Source organism: Crocodylus porosus, unplaced genomic scaffold, assembly GCF_001723895.1.
Source record: "Crocodylus porosus isolate Cpor-Errol unplaced genomic scaffold, CroPor_comp1, whole genome shotgun sequence".
Lineage (NCBI taxonomy): Eukaryota > Metazoa > Chordata > Crocodylia > Crocodylidae > Crocodylus > Crocodylus porosus.
This window is the reverse complement of record NW_017728921.1, coordinates 1,709,333-1,727,491: the sequence shown is the minus strand read 5'-3', so window position 1 is coordinate 1,727,491 and position 18,159 is coordinate 1,709,333. Positions and strand designations below refer to the sequence as shown.

The window sequence follows — 18,159 nt, the reverse complement described above, 5'->3', positions numbered from 1 at the left end:
CTGTATCAAAATGCGCCTCCGATGGCAGGATGCTAATATGTTAGCACCTTAAATATGTTTTGTTAAACCAATTCGGGGAGAGAACTTGCATTAAAATTGCAGATTAATCGCTTGGTTGTGTTTTTAATTGGTGCATCATAAAATAGGAATTTAAAATCTGAACTCTGTCAGGATTTAGACTTTGGCCTCTTACTTGTTAACTTTTAGCTGTTTGCATTTCCTGGCTTTGTGTTTGCTCTGGGAATGGCACTTGATAGTCATCCTGTGGGAATAAAAAGTCCCCAGGAAAAGAATTGGAGCCTGAATGTCAAGGCAGTGGGTGGATCCCATGTCAGAGCTGTGGAAGAAAAGGAGAATGAGCCAGCGTTGTTGGCAAATTGGAGTCCTGTTTCTGTACCAGTTTTTTCTTTTTTCTGTACCTACGATCCCGGTTAGAGTCATTTTACATAAAATTATCTTTTTCTTGCAACTGTTTTTTTTGTCTTGTTTATGCTTCCAGCTTAGCACACCCAGAAGTCTCCTGTAGTGTTTGCTTTTGCTCGGCACTGGCGTCTGATGCGTGGAATCAGATTTAAGTCTGCATTTGCTTCTCGGTACGTGAAGCTTTGATGTGCGTGCTTCCTGGTGACGGGTCTGGAGCATTGTGGGTACTCTGCAGATGAGTTGCCCAAGAAACCCCTCCCCTCCCCGTGCCGACTGATCCTGTACTTTGACTCGTCTTGCAGGAAGGAGAGCTTCTGCTAGACTTGCCCCAGCCAGGGAAGCATTTTATCCTTTTCAAGGCTCAGTCACCGTCCTAGGATATTTTGGCTTGGCGTAAGTGGAGCTGGTCTTAGCCGGCTGTCACAAGGGAAGACAAAAGATGTACGTTCTTGGTGTCCATTAAAGTTGTGTTCCCACTCGGTTTCTTTTGTATGCAAGAAGAAAAGCCCTAATCCCCTCCCTTGGGATACTGGGAGATGGAGGAAGCCATGTCTGTCCATAGCTCCTTTTTGGTTCACGAATTTTATCTGCTAGGAAAGAAAGGGGAGGGAGGAAGCCCCGTTCCAGAGGCTCCTTTTTCCCCAGTAGAAACCCAGCAGATTTGAAAGATGTCAGCCCTTTTTACCAAAAAACAAAAGCAGAAACACCCAGGGAGGTTTTAGGAAACAATAGATCTGTGGGTCTGACCGTCTTTGCAGGGCTTTAATGAACGTATTGCTTGGGAACAGTGATGGATTGGTTTGTGTTCAAGTGCTTTGAATGGGGTGGTGACATGCACGTGACTGAGTGCAGATTTGCAGAGCATAACCCGGCAGTGAAATGGATTAAAATTGGCTCGGTGTTGGTGAAAGGGAGCTGCTCGCTGCAGACTAAGGTAAAGCAGAGGATGGGTGCTTATTGATTTGCTGTGTAAAAGAAATCCTATGAGAAGCTGCAGTGTTTGGGACTTGGTAACCTCGCTGGATAAAGCCATGGGAAATAAGGTATTTCAAACTTTGAGAGAACATCCAGTGGCGCGCTTGTTGTACGTGTACGACATGTAAAGTATGAAAAACCGTTGCTTGTTTTTACAAGTACCACGTTATCTGCAAGCATACAGGAGCTGTCTGTCTGTCTGTCCTTCCTACTTTTTTGTATTGCTCCATGCATCCACTGCAGGGTGTAGTCATGGCCTGCAAATTGACTTGACCAGCTTACGCTGAAGAACACGGGTCCCGTAAACCTGCACTGTGATGTAATTAGGACAAAAATAATTGGAGTAGAGAAATCATGACTTAAAAATGTGGGTTAGGAAAGTCCTGAGCAGTGATTGCAGATGCTGTATCTTGCCTTATGAATGTCCCATCAGCTTCCCCTTGTGTGTCAGGGAGACTAAAGTACTATTCCCCCTCAAACAAGAGTAACCACTTCCACCCCACAATAAAATAGCTGGTGTATTGTACATCCGGGCACAGTTGGATTGACAGTGCTGTCAGCAGACCGCCTCGCTCCACGTTTGGAGTCCCGTCTCAGGTCATTCTTGTGTCCAAAGTTATTAGTTGTGGATCGACTTGGAAATAATTTCATTACTCTTTGCATAATATTATGATACTTTTGAACATTGCAGGCATTTTAGTGCATCAGATTGGACTGTATCCTTTAGAAGGAGGAGGAAAGCCAGGAGGATTTTGGTTAGATCCTGGAAGATCTTGAAAGGAGCAGATTGATTCAGATAAGCTGATTGAGACGGTATCTATTTTGAAACCCAGAGGTCATGGACTTAACCCGAGTAAGGGACCAACATAAAATATTAGTTTTAGGCCGAGTGTCTTTACACGCGAGCTGGCTGGAACATAAAGCAAAGTGCCAAAGTTAACGGAGTGAATGAATGGGGTTGGGAGCTGAAGACATTTTTGGAAGAGTAGAAAACTCTGGATATCAACAATAACTAGAGTTTTGGCCTAAAATGTAATAGTGGATAGTTTTCATTTCTCAGTTTTCTTTATTATTGTTTCCTTTCTTTGTATTTAACTTAAACACATGGGCTTTATTTTTTCCCAAACAAGCCCAGGGTATCAAACTTAACATGTTGGTGCCGTATGCTATTATTTTGAGCTGTGGAAAGAAATATCATCTCTGTCATTTCGTTATCAGTATGAAGTTCCTGCCCAGATCAGAATATGGCCTTTGTGTGCTAACGAATTATGTCTTTCCTGCTCAGCGTTATGCTCCATCAGTCAGTGGTAAAAGAGTTTCTCCTGTAGCACAAGTGTTATTTTAGCTGTTTCTATTCTCTCACAGTCACCCCCACTTCCTTTCCTCTCCTCTCCCTGTCTTCTTTTAATCTTTTCCCTTTTGTATTTCCCTCCCGTTGCACCCAGGCTCCACGGGCTTCATTCCTACGCCCTTCCTCATTCCATCAGCTATACTGATCATTCATCCTGTCATTTGGAGGCTCGTCACTGAGACTTTGAGCAAATGCACAAAAGACCTTGCAGAACGCTTTCTGCCTCGTTGTCTTAAGTCCTAAATGGTCTGCAAAGCCGGGAGGGAAATGCTGTCTGTGTCGTGGCATTCACCTGCTGTTTCAAAGGTTTGCTCACACCAAAAGCTTGCATTCTGCAGGATCTGAAAAGATCTCGCGGGTCACCAAAATACAACATCCGGGCTGGATGTTGGGCACCTCTGCTCTAGGCAGCAGGCAGGGCAGGATGGCACCTCTGCTCCAAGCCACATCTGTTTGGGAAATGGGAGGATGTCAGTAGAGGAGTAACATTGCAGGCTCCTGTAGGGAGGTCTTTGACGGTGTTTTGAGGGGCAAAGAATTATCCAGTGACTTAAAATACATACTTTCCTTGAAACCCCTTTTCAAGGCAACAGGGATAAAATTTGGGTGGGCACTTTTTAGCTGTTCTGGCTGCAGTTTGGTTGATAGGAGATTAAGTGGTTAATATACATAAGTCATAGTAAAAAGATGCATTTTGATTTAAAGAAAATCAACAACCAAGAGCAACCTTTTGGGGAAGCAGCTTTCCAAGGTCACAGTGCAGACATTTATTACATGAGATTTATAGTAGAAAGCCAATTGCAGTAATTGAGCTCAGAGTCATACAAAGTCCAGTATTTAATCAGCGATTCAGATTAAACACAGCAGACAATTCTTACGAATTCGTTTAATGCTATCTAGCCTTTGTAATGGCCATGCTATCTGTATTTTTTCTGAATGTCCCACATTTAAAGCTTTGAAGTACAGACGCTGCAAAGCCTTCGTATTTGAAGTTCCATGTTTAATTTCCAGACACGCTTATTAGAAGAAATAAGCAACTTCTTACTGTAACTAGACTGTAAGGTTGATTGTTGTCACCTTCAGACTGGATGATAGTTGTTAAATTGGGAAGCTGAATGCTCTGACTCTGCACGACCTGCTGGCACGGGCTGCCGGCTCTGCCATGCTCAGATCTGAATGTATTCTGTGTTTTTCAGGCTACGTGTGGTGCAGCTCGATGCCCAGGGATCACTCCCCATGTTCTTCCTGTGATCCAAGAAGACTCTTCTTTCCAGAATGAAGAGTGGTCCCGTTTACCTGCAGCTTCAATCGCAGCTTTTTAAACAGACAATGCAAGCTAGGGTAAGCGGTTACTAAAGCACCTGGGCTTAGATGTACAATATATGTGTACTTTCTGTACTTTAATTGTAGTTTCTCCTAAGTACCAAATACAGACTTTGTGCTCACCACTTTGTCATTACTAACCCACCAGATGAATTAAGAACAGAGGAGTTGAGGCTGTGATATTGAAAAAATATTCATTGGGACTGTTTACTTATGTTAATATTGATTTAATTTACCAAAACTTATGGTGCTGTCCCACTGGTTGTTGAGGATTGGTACCATGGTCTCCAGTTTTGGGAGTATTGGTTATTACTACAGCCTTTGATTTAGAAGAAAATAATAAAATACATTCCACTCTCCTGTTTGTCTCGGAGTGGTTCGTGTCATGGTTTGAGGCATGCTGTATCTGGTGCCCAAATATTAAGCCCTATTCAAAATTAGAATATGAGTGCATTTCTACTTTGAGGTTGTTGCTGTCCATATATTAACACTTACCTTTTATTTTTATTTTTTGTAGCTTGTTCTTCCTTGTTGGATTGTTCTAATTCTGTTGAATGCTTAACTACAACTATGGCAACAAGAGTAGAGAGAAATGCTACTCTGATGTCCTTGACAACAATACCTGACTTAAGTGAAATTGCTAATGAGAAGAAATCGCAATGCACCTACATCCACCCACTTTTAGATGCAAGCAATACAGCTAGCGAGCCTCCAGATCCTTCCACATCACTCTTTCTTGAAGAAAAAAGCAAATTTGGGGGCAGTCTAAGATCAACAGCTATGCCTACACCTGGATCAAGACCAAGACTTTTTCCAAAACCATTTTCAAAGGAGAAATCTTCGGATACATTTGCAAATGTGAAACCTCCTGTGACAACTTTTAAATCAAGCAGTGTCATTGTCCCTATGGTCTCTGTGCCTAGAAAGCCCCCTGAAGAAATGACATCAGCCAGTGCATTCAGTGGAAATGTCCCCCCATTAGTAGACCAAAAATCAATTGAAAATGAAAGTAAAGGCACTAGTGAATTGGTGACAAATATGGCTTTTTATTCTGGTCCCAGTGCAAATACGGTGATTCTTTTTGAAACGGCTAGCACTGACAAATCCAGGGTAAGTGCAACCCAGGGTAAAAAATCACTGGATAAGCAGAGAACATTTGGCACTGTGCAAACAAAGGAAGCGCAATGTGATACAAAACCAGAGATACTATTTCAGTCATCAGTGACTTCCAGAAAATCTGAAGGTGGTCTGCAGAGACAAATCTCTCTTCCATCCTACCCCAGACCGGTCTCCTGGAATCCTGGTAGGTCTGGTGAAAAGAAAGAAGCTTCTGAAGATCCTACAGGTGAGAAAACCAAGGATGAGGCACAGCATGCTAGCAGGAAAGTTGGCTTATCTCCTGAGGTGCAACCAAGGCTGAAACATAGACCAATATCTGCTATTTTTTTGGAATCGTTAAAAGATCAAAGGTGTAGCAGTTTGGAAGACTCTGAAGGAAAATCTCCGACAGAGAAATCATGGGTTAGAAAACCAAGGCCTTTGTCCATGGATCTGACTGCCAAATTTGAAAATAAAGACATTTCTCTATGCAAGAAGACTTGTCTGGCTGATGAGAGCAAGGAAAATGTACCAGTGACACACTTCACTGACATGGGCAGTTGTGCCCAGTCTGAACCAGCATCTAAATCTGCACAAATAGACTGGAGTAAGAGTGTTTCTCCTCCATCAGATCTGAAATGTGGTAGTCAAGATACTGATTTCCTTGACATTAAAGACAAATCCAGTGAGCAAAGCTGGAAAGCTTTTCCAAGGGACATAGACTCTACAAAAGATATGAAGTCGGTCACTGCAAAAGATAAAAAATACCCTTGGGAAACTAAATACAAATCTAAGGAGGAACAAAATGAGCTCAAGTCAGACCCTGTAACTAACTTACATGGATCAGAGAAAAGCCAAGAGGTGGTTGATAACAAAAGCACAATAATGAAGGAGGGCAATGTATTGGCCCAAAAGGAAACATTTGCCATGTTAGCTAGTGAAAACTCTGCAAATGCCTCAAAAAACGAGAGCAAGCTCTTGAGGGGGAGTGTGAAGAGGCACATAAGTCTGTTTGTCGGCTCAGAAAATACCACTGCTCCAGTGGAGCCAGAGCCTCTCCCAACCTCCGCTGAGAGGGAAAACAGAAACATGACCATCCAGCAGAGAATCAAAGAGCTGACGGCGGAGAACGTGGATGCTAAGCCAGGAAATCTCCGCCGATCACTTCCATCACGGCCGCTTTCTGCAGATTTAACAAAGATGTACGTTGCAAAAGAGTTGGAGTCTCTGCTCGACTTTCAAATGTTTCATTCAGTAAAATAGTTGGTGATCAGGGTTCCTCACTTGTAATGTTTAGATCTAAATTTTCATAGTAATTTTTTTTTCTGCATCTGTTCCTCTTTTAGGAAAAAAAGATCATGACAGACTGAAAAAAGGTGTCATTAACAATGCTGGTTTTTGTGTGTTAGCTGTTGCCTGCTCCCACCTGAGTTTTCTTTAAGCTTTGAAATCCTAGTGTAACATTGAGCAGCCTGTCCTGTACAGCAGGACCCAGATGCTTCCTTATCTCCCCACAACAATGAAGGTTTGCAAAGTACCATCTATGTTTTGAGGGGACGTACAGCTGCAGCAAACCGCTGCGTGGGATCTTTGAAGTGATCTAGCTGTTTGCTGCAGCTTTTATATCAAAAGGTGCCAGTTCTCTGATCAGCTCTGCAGCACTGCCTTTGAGCTCCAGCTGCTTGGAGAAGCATTGTCCTTTGAAGGAAGAGCCACAGCAGACAGCCAGGTGGCTCATTCTTAATTATACATCCTGCTGGGAGATTAATTGGTTCACCTAGATGTGAATGAGTGAGATCCTACTGTATTTTAAGGATGTGAAAGATAATTTGAAAGCAACTTTGTTTAATAAGCCTTAGCAGGTGAACGCTAGTCTTTTTGTCTGCTTTTACTCCATTTTCCAAGTACTCCAAAACCATTTTTGCTTTTGACACGAATTGGGGCAGACATATGTACCAGCATTACCTCGGAGATGTGGTGCCAGACTTTTAACTAGGAGGAAGCTTTATTTCCCCTTTGTGAAATGATGAAGTGTCAGTTTCAGCAATTTTTTCAGTTGTCTACTACTTTCTGGTATCCCAAAGTCCTTTTTTGGCTTAGGATATAGTAGGTAAATGACACGTTGTTAATTGTGTAAGGAAACCCTGAAAATATTAGCTGTAGAGAAGGTTTAAGTTTTGTTTGCCAGTGGCATAAGCCCTTAAACAATCAACTAATCACAATTTTTTAAAGCTTTTATAAAAATTAGGTTAATTGGGGAATTTTTAAGATGATGTGGAATAATGCATCAGCAATCTGCATTTGGAAAATGTATGCATTGGACTACTAACTCAAGCTCTTTGTAGAAATTCATAGTAAAAAGAAATAATAAAAATCTTTGCAATAGGTTTTCAAGTCCAGTGTCAACTAATGAGATGAAGCTGGAGAAACCTGCTGAATTGAATAGTGACTTGATTAATGAAACACAAGTAAATCAGAAGGTAAGAAAGTGGTATTAATACGTTTGATCTTTCAAACAGAGTCACATTTAGAATCTATATAGTACTATGCCATAGGTGCCCCATATATAGCTCTGTAGAGCTATGATTTAGAAACTGGAATTGTGAGTATTAAGAATGGCATAATCCTAGTAGGATTAAGATGGTAATTCCATCTTTAAGGGCACCCTCACTGTGTACACTATAGTTTCATAGTTTGTAGGGTCGGAAGGGACCTGAGCAGATCATGTAGTCTGATAGATGTGGTGCATGTGTTTGTTCTAAAAGATATCTATACATATTTAAACATAGCTAGTGGCAGTAGTTGTGTAGATATTAACTTCTTTATGAAACCTCTTAAGGTGCCCTTTCCCAACATGATAACATTTTTTCCTAATGTGTTGCACTTTGTCACGATTTATATCTTTCTTAATTCTGCCTAAGCATAGCATCAGCATAGTACATTTCCAAGACCTAGTCACTCCACTGACTTACCTGTGTGCTTTTCATGTTGTACCAGCCCCTTTGGTAACCTTTAACTTTAATGATCTATGAAATGACAGTGCTACAGAAAGTGTCTGCAGTTGCCTACACTGATCACTTTTGAGCATTGATTTATTAGTATACATAATAACTTTGCTCCTAATCTGTAACTTTAATGTGCTACAAAATATGTATTTTGTACTGAAAACTCTAGAATGTTTTTTCCTTCCTTTTCTGAATTAGCAAAGCAAAGGGGTGTGTGTGTGTGGGGGGGGAGTCCACATACATAGGGACTCAGTAAAACAAGCTATATTAAATATTCATATACAAGTCCTGAGAAAAGATTTTAACTTGAAAGCAGAGTAAGTGTTTTCATTGAGCAGAATCTCACTTGTTATAACTTTTGTCTAATGGTGGGCTGCTGCCTTAAGAATTTGAAAATACAGTGAATCGGAGAAGTCAAGTTTTACAAAAAAATTAAAACTTGGAAAAGATCTTGTTTCCCCCGCTGCTTTCTTAGGGCCGAGAGATTGTATTCAGTTCCAATTACCATCATCATCATCTGCTCCCTGGTGATGATTACTAGAATGGCAGCCTTCAGTGCAACAGCCCAATGTTTACTGACTTCTAGATACTGAAAAGGTCTGACATGCCTAAAACTGTTGTGAAAATCCATATGCTTACCCACTAATCTGTTTTTTTGGACTTGATTTATGTTTCGTGCCAGGTCCTCTGTCACCAGCAGCTCCAGTTGTGAAGGGTACTCACTTCTGGCAGCCACTGGCAACTTTTCTTGGTTATCTCCTCAAACTACCATTCCTACTGCTTCATTTTTTATTTTTAGGCATTACTCACTGGTGCTCACTGCCATACTATTTGGGAGTCTCCCCTGCTGGGTGTCTTGCCTTTTTTCTGGAACTTGCAAGTAGATTATTCATTGCAGATTTAAATATTGTGTCAAATGTAGACCCAGTAACTCTTTATACATTTTCCCTTTTTTTTATTTAAAAAAAGGCAGAAAATTGGAGAGTCTAACATAATGAGAATTTGCCCTGGGGCTTGTAAAATTTACTGTTAGTCCATCAGCACTTGAATTGGTTAGTATGTGTGCTTAGAGAAGAAGTGTATAATATGGATGCGGGACACTCCATACTAATACGGATGCAGTACGTTTCCCTACTATCATATGGAAGCTGGGTGCAGCACACTCTTTATAATTAAATCCTAATTTAATTTTTGTTTCAGAGTAAAGAGGTGAAGCCTTCATGTGGAACAGATATCAGTGAAACATGTGCTGTTTGGAATCAGTGGAAACCATGGCAGGTGTTAAAAATACCAGATAAAACTGGGCAAATGGAGAGAAAAGGAAGCTTCCTCAGAGACTGGCAAAACCTCTCTCTTCTGGGTGAAAACTCTGTGTCAGGTGCAAACAGTTTTGAAACGCAATTAAACCCTTCCATTCCAGCAGAAAAGACGCAATCTTTTAAAACAGTCCGAGCTACCATGTATGACTCTAATGTTGAGAAGCATAATATTATTGCCGATCGGCTTGGAGTTGATGCCACATTAAAGCTGACCACTGAGCGTGAAGGAAAAGATGATGTAGCACCTTCATTGGGTCATCATAGAAGGTCTTGGGTGGAAAAAGAACCACAGGAGGATACTATGTCAAAGAAAGAGCACCACAGACAGCCTAATATGTCAGGTTACGTGGGAAATACAGAAAAATGTGGAAAAGCAACTTCTCATAGTGAAGACAAGAAAACTGCTCATGCAATTCCCTCGGAAAAATACTCTTCAGTTGAAAATTGTGAAAAACCCACTGCTAAGCATGTGGAAGACTCGCTGATGTACCAAAGAATAGAACCAAGATATGAAATCCTTCAGACAGTTGGTGAGAGAGCGCTCAGCGAAGCCATTACGGTGGTTCCTGAAGACAAAGCTGTGACGCTCAGAACCAGAAAATCATCCATGAAAGAGAAGAGAAAACCTGATGGGGATGTGCTGCAAAGTGATTATCTGTGCAGACTAGATAATAAAACTGACCACCTAAAAGAGGCAAATGCTCTTTCAGAAACGAAAGACCCTTTGGAGCTTTCTGCAGACAAGTTTGCTTCTAGAGAACTGAAAGATTTCTTCCCCAGCAAACATGTGCTTCCTGAGCAGATAGCAGAACCAGGGAAGAGTCAGGCAAATCAGCTGTTCATATCAGAGAAACTGTTTTACTCTGTAAGTAATAACAGGGATTTGGCTATAACAAGTGACAAAGTTATTAAAGGGCATCCTGAAATGCAAAAAGAGAAGAATGATATTTCTTCCACAGAAAAAACAGAGAGCTCAAAAATGACAAAATACTTTTTAGAGAAACCTGGTATTAAACCAGTTAGGGCAGATGACTATGAATCCAGAGCAGACGTAGGTCAAGGCATTGTGTCAACCAGCATCAGTAAGCAGGGGGGTCGGCTCTCAGCAACTGGAAGTAACCAAATGGGTAAGTCCCCCGTGGGCCAGTATCCTGATGGAGAAGTAATATCTATTAAGAAAGAAGAATTGAGAGCCTTTGAATTAAGGAAATATCCAGACTCGAGTAATGCAGCCAGTGAAAATGGAGACAAATTTAGATTAGTAGAATCAGAAGAAAAAGTCCAAGGAAGGGGCAATCTTGTTTCCCACCATAAGGTTTCAGGCAGATGGCGACGGAAGACCTTGCCCCAAGATCGTAGCAAGCTGGAAGTTGGTGCCGTGACTCAGGAAAGCACCGCGAGGTGGAGTGGAACGGATTCGCTGCTGGCTGATGAAAGTGCAATGAAAAAGAAAAGTAAAAAAAATAAAGATGGGATAGACTCAAAGGAAGCGAGCCAAACCCTCCCAGTAAGTCCTAATGACCCCATGAAGAAGCAGATCTCTTCCTCTGAACCCAAGGCAACTTACTTTGCAGTCACTTATCAGGTTCCTGGTAGTAAAAAAGGAAAAAGCTCCATAACTGCTGTTAATGCAAATGAAACGAGCCCTACTTTTGCAGGGGGTGAAAGTCTACCAATTAACCCAGCCTCTGGTTCTTCCAGAAGATCCAAGCCCGCGCCTCAGCAACCCTATAAAAATGTGTCAAGCACATGTTGTAAAGATGGCTCTCAAGACATATGCATTAATAGGAATTGGACTGGAGAGGAAGATCAAGACAACCCGAGTTTTTCCAAAAAAGGTGCGCTAAATAGTTATGGGGTGGCTCATGAAGAGAACAACTGGAAGCATCGTGACAGAGGCCTGGATCGTTCTAAGGAGAAGGTGACAGATGTTGATGCCTTGTTAAAACAGGAACCAGAAAGTACGGTTCACACTGATTTAAAAGGTAGTGGAGGAAAAGCCTCCCCATGCTATGACTCAAAATCCACAAGGCCCTTTAAACATGTTCACAAAGATAACGAGCTCTCATCACAGAGAAAGAGCGATGAAAACACCCGTGACGTACTTGGCACAAAGGCCGAGGATCGTTTCCGAGGCAGAATTCTTGATATCGATGCTCTGATGGCAGAATATAAAGAAGAATCCATGAGAACCAGTCACAGTCAAGACAGAAAAGATGACGGGCTCCCTGTGGATAACAGCTCATTTAATCGGGAGAAGTCTAAGCACAAAAGAAGTGTGACAGATAAAACTCCCCATGGCCAGAACAGGAAAGAGCGGAAAGAATCGGATCTGTCTTCTAGCGCCGCTAAACAAGGTAACTATGCAGAAGAGCACCACAGGCCTCGGAGCTTACTCCTTTGTGAAAGCAGCAAAGAGAAGCTGGAGTCCCGTGGCCAAGACTTGAGTAAGCCAAAGTCAAAAGACAGAACACTGAGCCCTCCCTACTGGGGAAACCCTAGCAGCTGGCTTTCGGATAAACCTATAAGTTCGTTTGCTGACGCTGCCAGCACCAGAAAAAAAACGTTCATTATTGACGAGGATCACGAAAAGGATGTCACTCCAAGGTGCCAAAGTGCCAAGCACAAAGATTATGAAGTGCAGCTCAAACACCCAGTTAGTGTGGACCAAAAACTGGAAGGCAGCTTGGCTTTTGATTTTTCCTCAGAGGTTGCTGGCTCGTTACAGAAGAAATGGTTCCCAAGCCAACAGCTCACAGAGGTGTCCGTGGATGACCACTGGCACAGAAACGTAACTTGGAGCTCTGTAAATAAGAACAAAGACAGTGCAAACAAAGCCTTGCAGGAGGGTGACTTTTCCCATGCAAAGAACAAACCTGAGCGGAAGAACTACATGCCTAGTTTTGGAAACGCAGTGCCAGAGTTAAAACGCTCGTACTCGGAAAAGGGCCGCCCAGCCAAGGCGAGAGCCAGCGTCCCCATTGTGCAAGAAGCATCGGGAAGAAGGGACCCGCACCAGTTGAAGCAGAGCTGGTCGCCTGAAAGTGCCGAGAACAGACTGAAACAAAGGACTCCATCTTCACGGGAATCTTTCTCCTGCGAAGATAAAAAGGTATTTTACAGAGCAGTATCTGTTAGCCCACTTTCTGGAACTAATGGTGCCAACTGCTTTCTGTCTCGCTTTCTTTGTGCTACTGCCAGATCCCTGGCTGGTGCAAATTGGCTCTGCTTTCTCAGTATTGGTGCCAATAGGAAAATGTGCCAGACAAGACTCTGGCCTTTATGTGCCCTAGTGAGGGACTCGGCTCCCCACTAGTCATCTCCCTCTCCCTCCCTCTCTCGCTCACTTTAAAGGAGAGTTGCTCCTCGCAAGGTGTGTCATTTAGGAGCCAGATGTGCAGCAGCTAATTAAAAGTCACCAGTTGCCTATTGACAGCTTTGTTACAGTGCCAAAGAAAGCTGTAGAAGTACTGAGCTTCTAAATTGTGGGTTGATATTGTATAAATTGTAAAGAGTAATTTGACTTTTGTCAAAGATGTTGGTCGCATTTATATTTCAATGAACTGAACTGACTTTGGATAGGCAGTTGTTATACAGGCTTTCAGCTGAGCTGGTATTTTTGTTTCTCTTTATTGAAGGGGAGCAAACTGTGTGTGTGTGTGTGTGTGTGTGTGTGTGTGTGTGTGTGTTCATTTTTCCCACTTCCTGACCTCAACCATTGCTGTAACACCTGATGAAGTGGGCTGTGGCTCATGAAAGCTAATGAATCTCTGATTCATTTAGTCTGTAAGGTGCATCTCTCCCTTGCCTTCTGCCAGACTTCAGACTAACACGGCTAGCTACCGTTTTCTACTACTTCTGTAGTCTGCGTTGCCATGCAGGATATGCGACAGTGATTCTTGTAACGCAACGAGAAGGGAGCGCATGGCACATGCCCAGTCAGGTGTCAGTGGGCATGCGGGAGGGACCCTTCCTTGCTTTGACTGCCTCGAGCCCCAGCCTTGAGCCGTCTCTGTAGGTCTTTTAGCCGAAGTCAATTCCAGCGGGCATTTTACATTGTATTTGTCATGTTCTCTCTTGAAACAGGACTTTGGAAAAGAAAGGACCAAACATAGCTCTGAGAAATCTGATGGGAAAGGATTTACATCTCTTTCCATCCAGAGAAGAAGCCATAGCTTTTATAAGGACCAAAGGACAGAGCGGTGGACGGTAGGCTGCTTTTCTTTCCTTTCCTTTTTCTCCTCCTCTTCTTTCTTTCTTTGTATTTATTTTTTTAAATATCTGGTTTACATGGTGTTTCCCTTTCTGTGATCCTGACTGGTGGGAGGAGCTGTGCTGAAGGGTATCAGGACCTGTAGCAGGAGGAAGTAGACTTCCTGTCCAGATTAACTTCTGGATAACATGGATTCCCAGGGGCTATCTTATCACTTTGAGCTGAATGTCCAAACACAAAAGACTGTACAGAAGCCCTTCTGTTTTCAGGGACCGTTTTCAAGCCAAAAATGAAGTGACTAGTAAAATCTTGGGTTATTGCAAAGGAGGAAACTTAAAGCGCCCCGTCCCAATGTCCTGTTGCTTGTTCAGTGTTATACATTTCTCCAAAGGAGGATGGTGATTCCAAAGCCTTTGTGCTTAAAAGCTTTGCTCTTCTTTTGATTACTGAAGCTGACCTCCTTCCCCCCCATCATCCTTGTCATGAGTTTTGTACCAAGGGCACAGTTTTCCCTCCTTTCCTATGCAGGCTAAGTAATCAAATTTTATTAGGATCTATATGGAAACCATAGGGGGGCAGGCCCTTGTCCCTGCAGCCTTTCACTCCACCCAGAGTAGGCTACATGCTACTGTACCTCTGAGTGTCTGTGAAGGTAGCCCAGCTCCTGAATTCACATAACCGTGAGTTCAGTACCCATAAGGTCAGCTTTGCCAGCTCTAAACACAGTGAAGAAAAGCAGAGAAATTACTGCCATGCAGGAGCAGCCAAAGCTTGTATTGGGACTGTGCAAGTGTTCAGCATTTCCTACAATCCTTACCTTTTATGCTAGTCTTTGAGGAAAGGGTCTCGTTGATTATTATTTCCACCCAGAGAAATCTTTTTATGTCATTTGTGGTATTTTTTTTTCCCTGTCCCCACCACAGGGCCTAGGAACAGCCCTTTTGTTATAAAGTTTATTCTTTAACCAAAGAGGACAGAAGATATTATAAAATAATATAAATGTTCTGTTTATAAATGTGGACTCCATGTACATTTCCCTTTAATGGGATGGCTGTTGCAAAGTAAGGAAGTGGAAGTTTTTTGGACAGACAGACTTTGGAATTTCAGGTTCCTTTTGGATTTTAAAATCCGAGTACTTCCACCAACTTTCTTTCTTTGACTCTCATTTCCTCTTAATATTTTTCTCTCTCTCTCTTTAAACAGAGAATGGTGCATCCATATTTATTTTCAACAGTTTCTGTAGCAAGTGCACACAGTTCTCAGCTAAGCTAATTTAATGTATAATGGACTGCTCTGCAAAATCAAGCTAGGAAGTAAACGTGCAACAATTTTCCCTATTGGTAATTACCTGTCAGGAGTTAGAGGGTCTCCAGGTCAGACCCTATCCCAAGTGATGCCTGCAGTGCCCATAGGCATGGAGCTGGGGGAAGCCTGGGTAAGAATTGCGGTGTGCACCTGTGCACTCAGCTGCCTCTCTCTGCATTGCTGACAGCAGTAAGAAATGATTTTGTCACCTGAAGTAGGGTCTTTCTATTCTCCAGGGTCCACTCTTTTGAGCAAGGGGCTAACTGTGCATTTTGGAGCAGAGCTGTCTTTTAAAGGTTCTTATCCAATTTCATTGGGCAAGAAACTTGTATGGACAAGCAGAAACACTTCTGTTGTTGTTTCTAAAGGCCTGTTAGGTCCTAGCACAACATGGTTCGAATAGGCACACAGCTACCCAGTGAGTATAAAGGAAACGTAGCCTTTATTTTTGCTGCCAGCCAGGTGATTGCACAGAGGTATGACATTGGGGCTTGCAAAATCATCTTGACTGCTGAGTTTCTCTGGTGCCTGTCCTAACTTTAAAAACATTTAGTTTGAGAAACTGAAAGCAATATGCCTTTTACATGTGCTTCCTTTAGTGACAGGCAGCTCATCAGAGCCCTCTGTCATCATCGCAAAGATGCATGTTCACACTTGGAAGTGGGAGATCCAGGCTTGCAGTTATGCCACGTACCTGAGCAGTATGTGAATGTTGTGAGTCTCACTTGTCAGAAGACTAGGTGTCGGCGTTCACACGTCGTCTTGGTCTCATAACCCCCTCGTGTGGCGACTCAGTGCATCGCCTTGCTTGTAAACTGCCAAGATTGCACAAAACCCCTAGGAATGTCGTGCATGGCTGTTGAGCATAAAGGCTGCTTGACTGCTGAGACAACTACAGTTCATAACTCGGATTCCTTCGTGTTTGATTTCCTTTTTTAGTGAAGGAATAAGAACAAGTAATGACTGCTGATCTCTTGCTAAGCCTTTGGAACAGTTCTCCTTCTCCTCCTTTATTTCATGCTGAACTTCAGAAAAAGGGGAGCAAGTGTGACGGCTGGCCTTGCACAGGGGGAAGGGCAGGGGGCCTGCATCCTCACCAGGAACATTTTGTGGTGGATGTGTAGGAAAGTGAAAACTAATATTTCCCAGTGAGTTAGTGCAACGTCTGTAGAAATTACAGCTGCTTTTGGTTAACAAAAATAATAGTGACAAAAGCTATGTGACAACCAACAGATGACATGGTATCATCCCAGTTTGAAATTTTTTCAGGCTGGTATTTTGGAAACTGGAGGATGCAAAAGAAGAGTTTAAGAGTAAAAAAAAATGTTGTGTGTTCAATGATAGTGAAATTGCCAAGGTATTGCATGTGTGTGTGTACACATATATAATATGTACATGTAAAATGAAAATGGTGGAGGACACATTTTAGGCTCACTATTCTTTCAGTGTTGTAATACCCTTACCATTTATATCCGCTGACTCTTTCTTTCTTGGAGTCTGGATTCCTTTACGTTGAATGCCAGTTGACAACAGCGCGCGCTCATTGTGAGAGCCCGGATTTCTTGATGCTGACTGCTAATCCCAGATGCCATGAGAGCTGATCCTTGCCAGATCGTTAGGGTATGGGAGTGTGAGCAAGATGCCACAACATGACATAAACCCTAGGCTGAGAGTGCATCATCTACCCCATGGTAACTGCCTGTGTGCAGGTTCCACAGCAGCAAATTGCAGGTGGTGTACCCCACTTTGTTTAGTGGTGGGCTGCCTTACTGGGGGGTGAGTACACACATGCACTGTAAATTAACCCCTGAGCTTCCCTCAGAATGAAAACCCTGGGAGCAAACTGCATTTTACACTTTCCCCAAAATCCTGAAAAGGAAAGTATTGTCAGCATCAGAATTGCAGGTAAAATCTGCGTAGAGTGTAGACTCTAAAACATACAGGGCATCATGACTACTTTGGTTTCAGTCATACTTGTTATGGCTGTGCTTGCTAATAAAAACAAGGGTTCTTGATCTGGTCACTGGATACCTTGGGAGAACGAAGATGGCATGGGGGCTTCCAAGGAGTGTAGGGCAGGTGGAGCATCAGGAGGGTCTGAGTGCCCGAATCCCTTGGTTCCGTGGTGACAGTGTCTCAGCTTTTCCCTCTCGTTGGGTTCAGCTTTGACCTGCAGCGAACAATAAAAACTGAGCGGCTCTTTGCCTTGTTCGTTATCAGGCGTGCTCTGGTGCTGAGTCAACCTGTCTGCTAATTTGCATGTGGTAACTGTGATGTACTTGACTCTGCCTCTCTCTGGCCAAGAGCAGGATTGTGGGCCAGAAGCTTGACTGATTTTTACTGGAGTTTCTGACTGGGATGATACAATGACATCTCTTATTTTTCAAATATCTTTTGTATTTTTTGTTAAATCTCAACAAGTTCTCATTTCTACAGACTTAGCAACAACTCTTTGGGAATTTTCGTTTTTGACGCTCGGGTAAATTAAAACAAAATGGTTTTGATGAAGATCATGTTACTCCTTCCATCAGTCTTCACAATGTTGCTTTGTCTGTGATCTTCATTATTAGAATGTATGGCTCAGATAAAATGGAAAAGTAGAGTAGAGCAGGGTGGATAAAAGTCAACGATTTAAAAAAAAATTAAAAATCTGGATTGTTAAAATTTAAATAACATTTTTGATTTAATCATATTTTTTTATTTTTTAAGGTCTTAAAAAAACAAACATATAAAGGCAGTTTTAATTTAAAATATGTTAAAGCTCAAAGACATCGGCATGGAATAGGGATCGTCGCTTCTAATTTATATATACTATTTGAGACCATATATTCTTGTAATCTGTTTAGAAGTTTTATATATAGGTCACATGAACTATATTAGGGGCTCAATCTTAGGGGGTTCCCAGAGGCTCCTCTGTAGATTAGTAAAGATTAAAGAAAACCGCTCTACCCAATGGGACTCGGTCCTCAGTCAAGAAGATCCCATTAAGCATCTCTGTGGTGCTGAGTTTCAGTTCTCAAACTGTGGGTTTGTGTCTCCAGAGATCACAGGCAGACAAGGTTTTTTGGGTAGATGTGATATCTTTTATTAGACCAACTAAAACTAGTTGGAAAAAATTATTCTTTGCAGGCTTTGGGGCACAAACAC

At 42.3% G+C, this 18,159-nt stretch overlaps 1 protein-coding gene across 1 annotated transcript in view; it reads left to right on the top strand.

Annotated features, from left to right (window-relative positions):
- The first annotated feature begins 767 nt into the window (after positions 1-767).
- The window catches only part of KIAA1671 (KIAA1671 ortholog), an 89,269-nt gene continuing 71,877 nt past the window's right edge, over positions 768-18,159 (top strand). The window contains exons 1-6 of the mRNA XM_019538672.1: positions 768-816; positions 3,946-4,090; positions 4,590-6,372; positions 7,557-7,650; positions 9,376-12,606; positions 13,581-13,703. Of these exons, the coding sequence (XP_019394217.1) occupies positions 4,643-6,372; positions 7,557-7,650; positions 9,376-12,606; positions 13,581-13,703 (5,178 nt within the window). The 5' untranslated portion in view covers positions 768-816; positions 3,946-4,090; positions 4,590-4,642. The remainder of the gene's footprint in view (positions 817-3,945; positions 4,091-4,589; positions 6,373-7,556; positions 7,651-9,375; positions 12,607-13,580; positions 13,704-18,159) is intronic.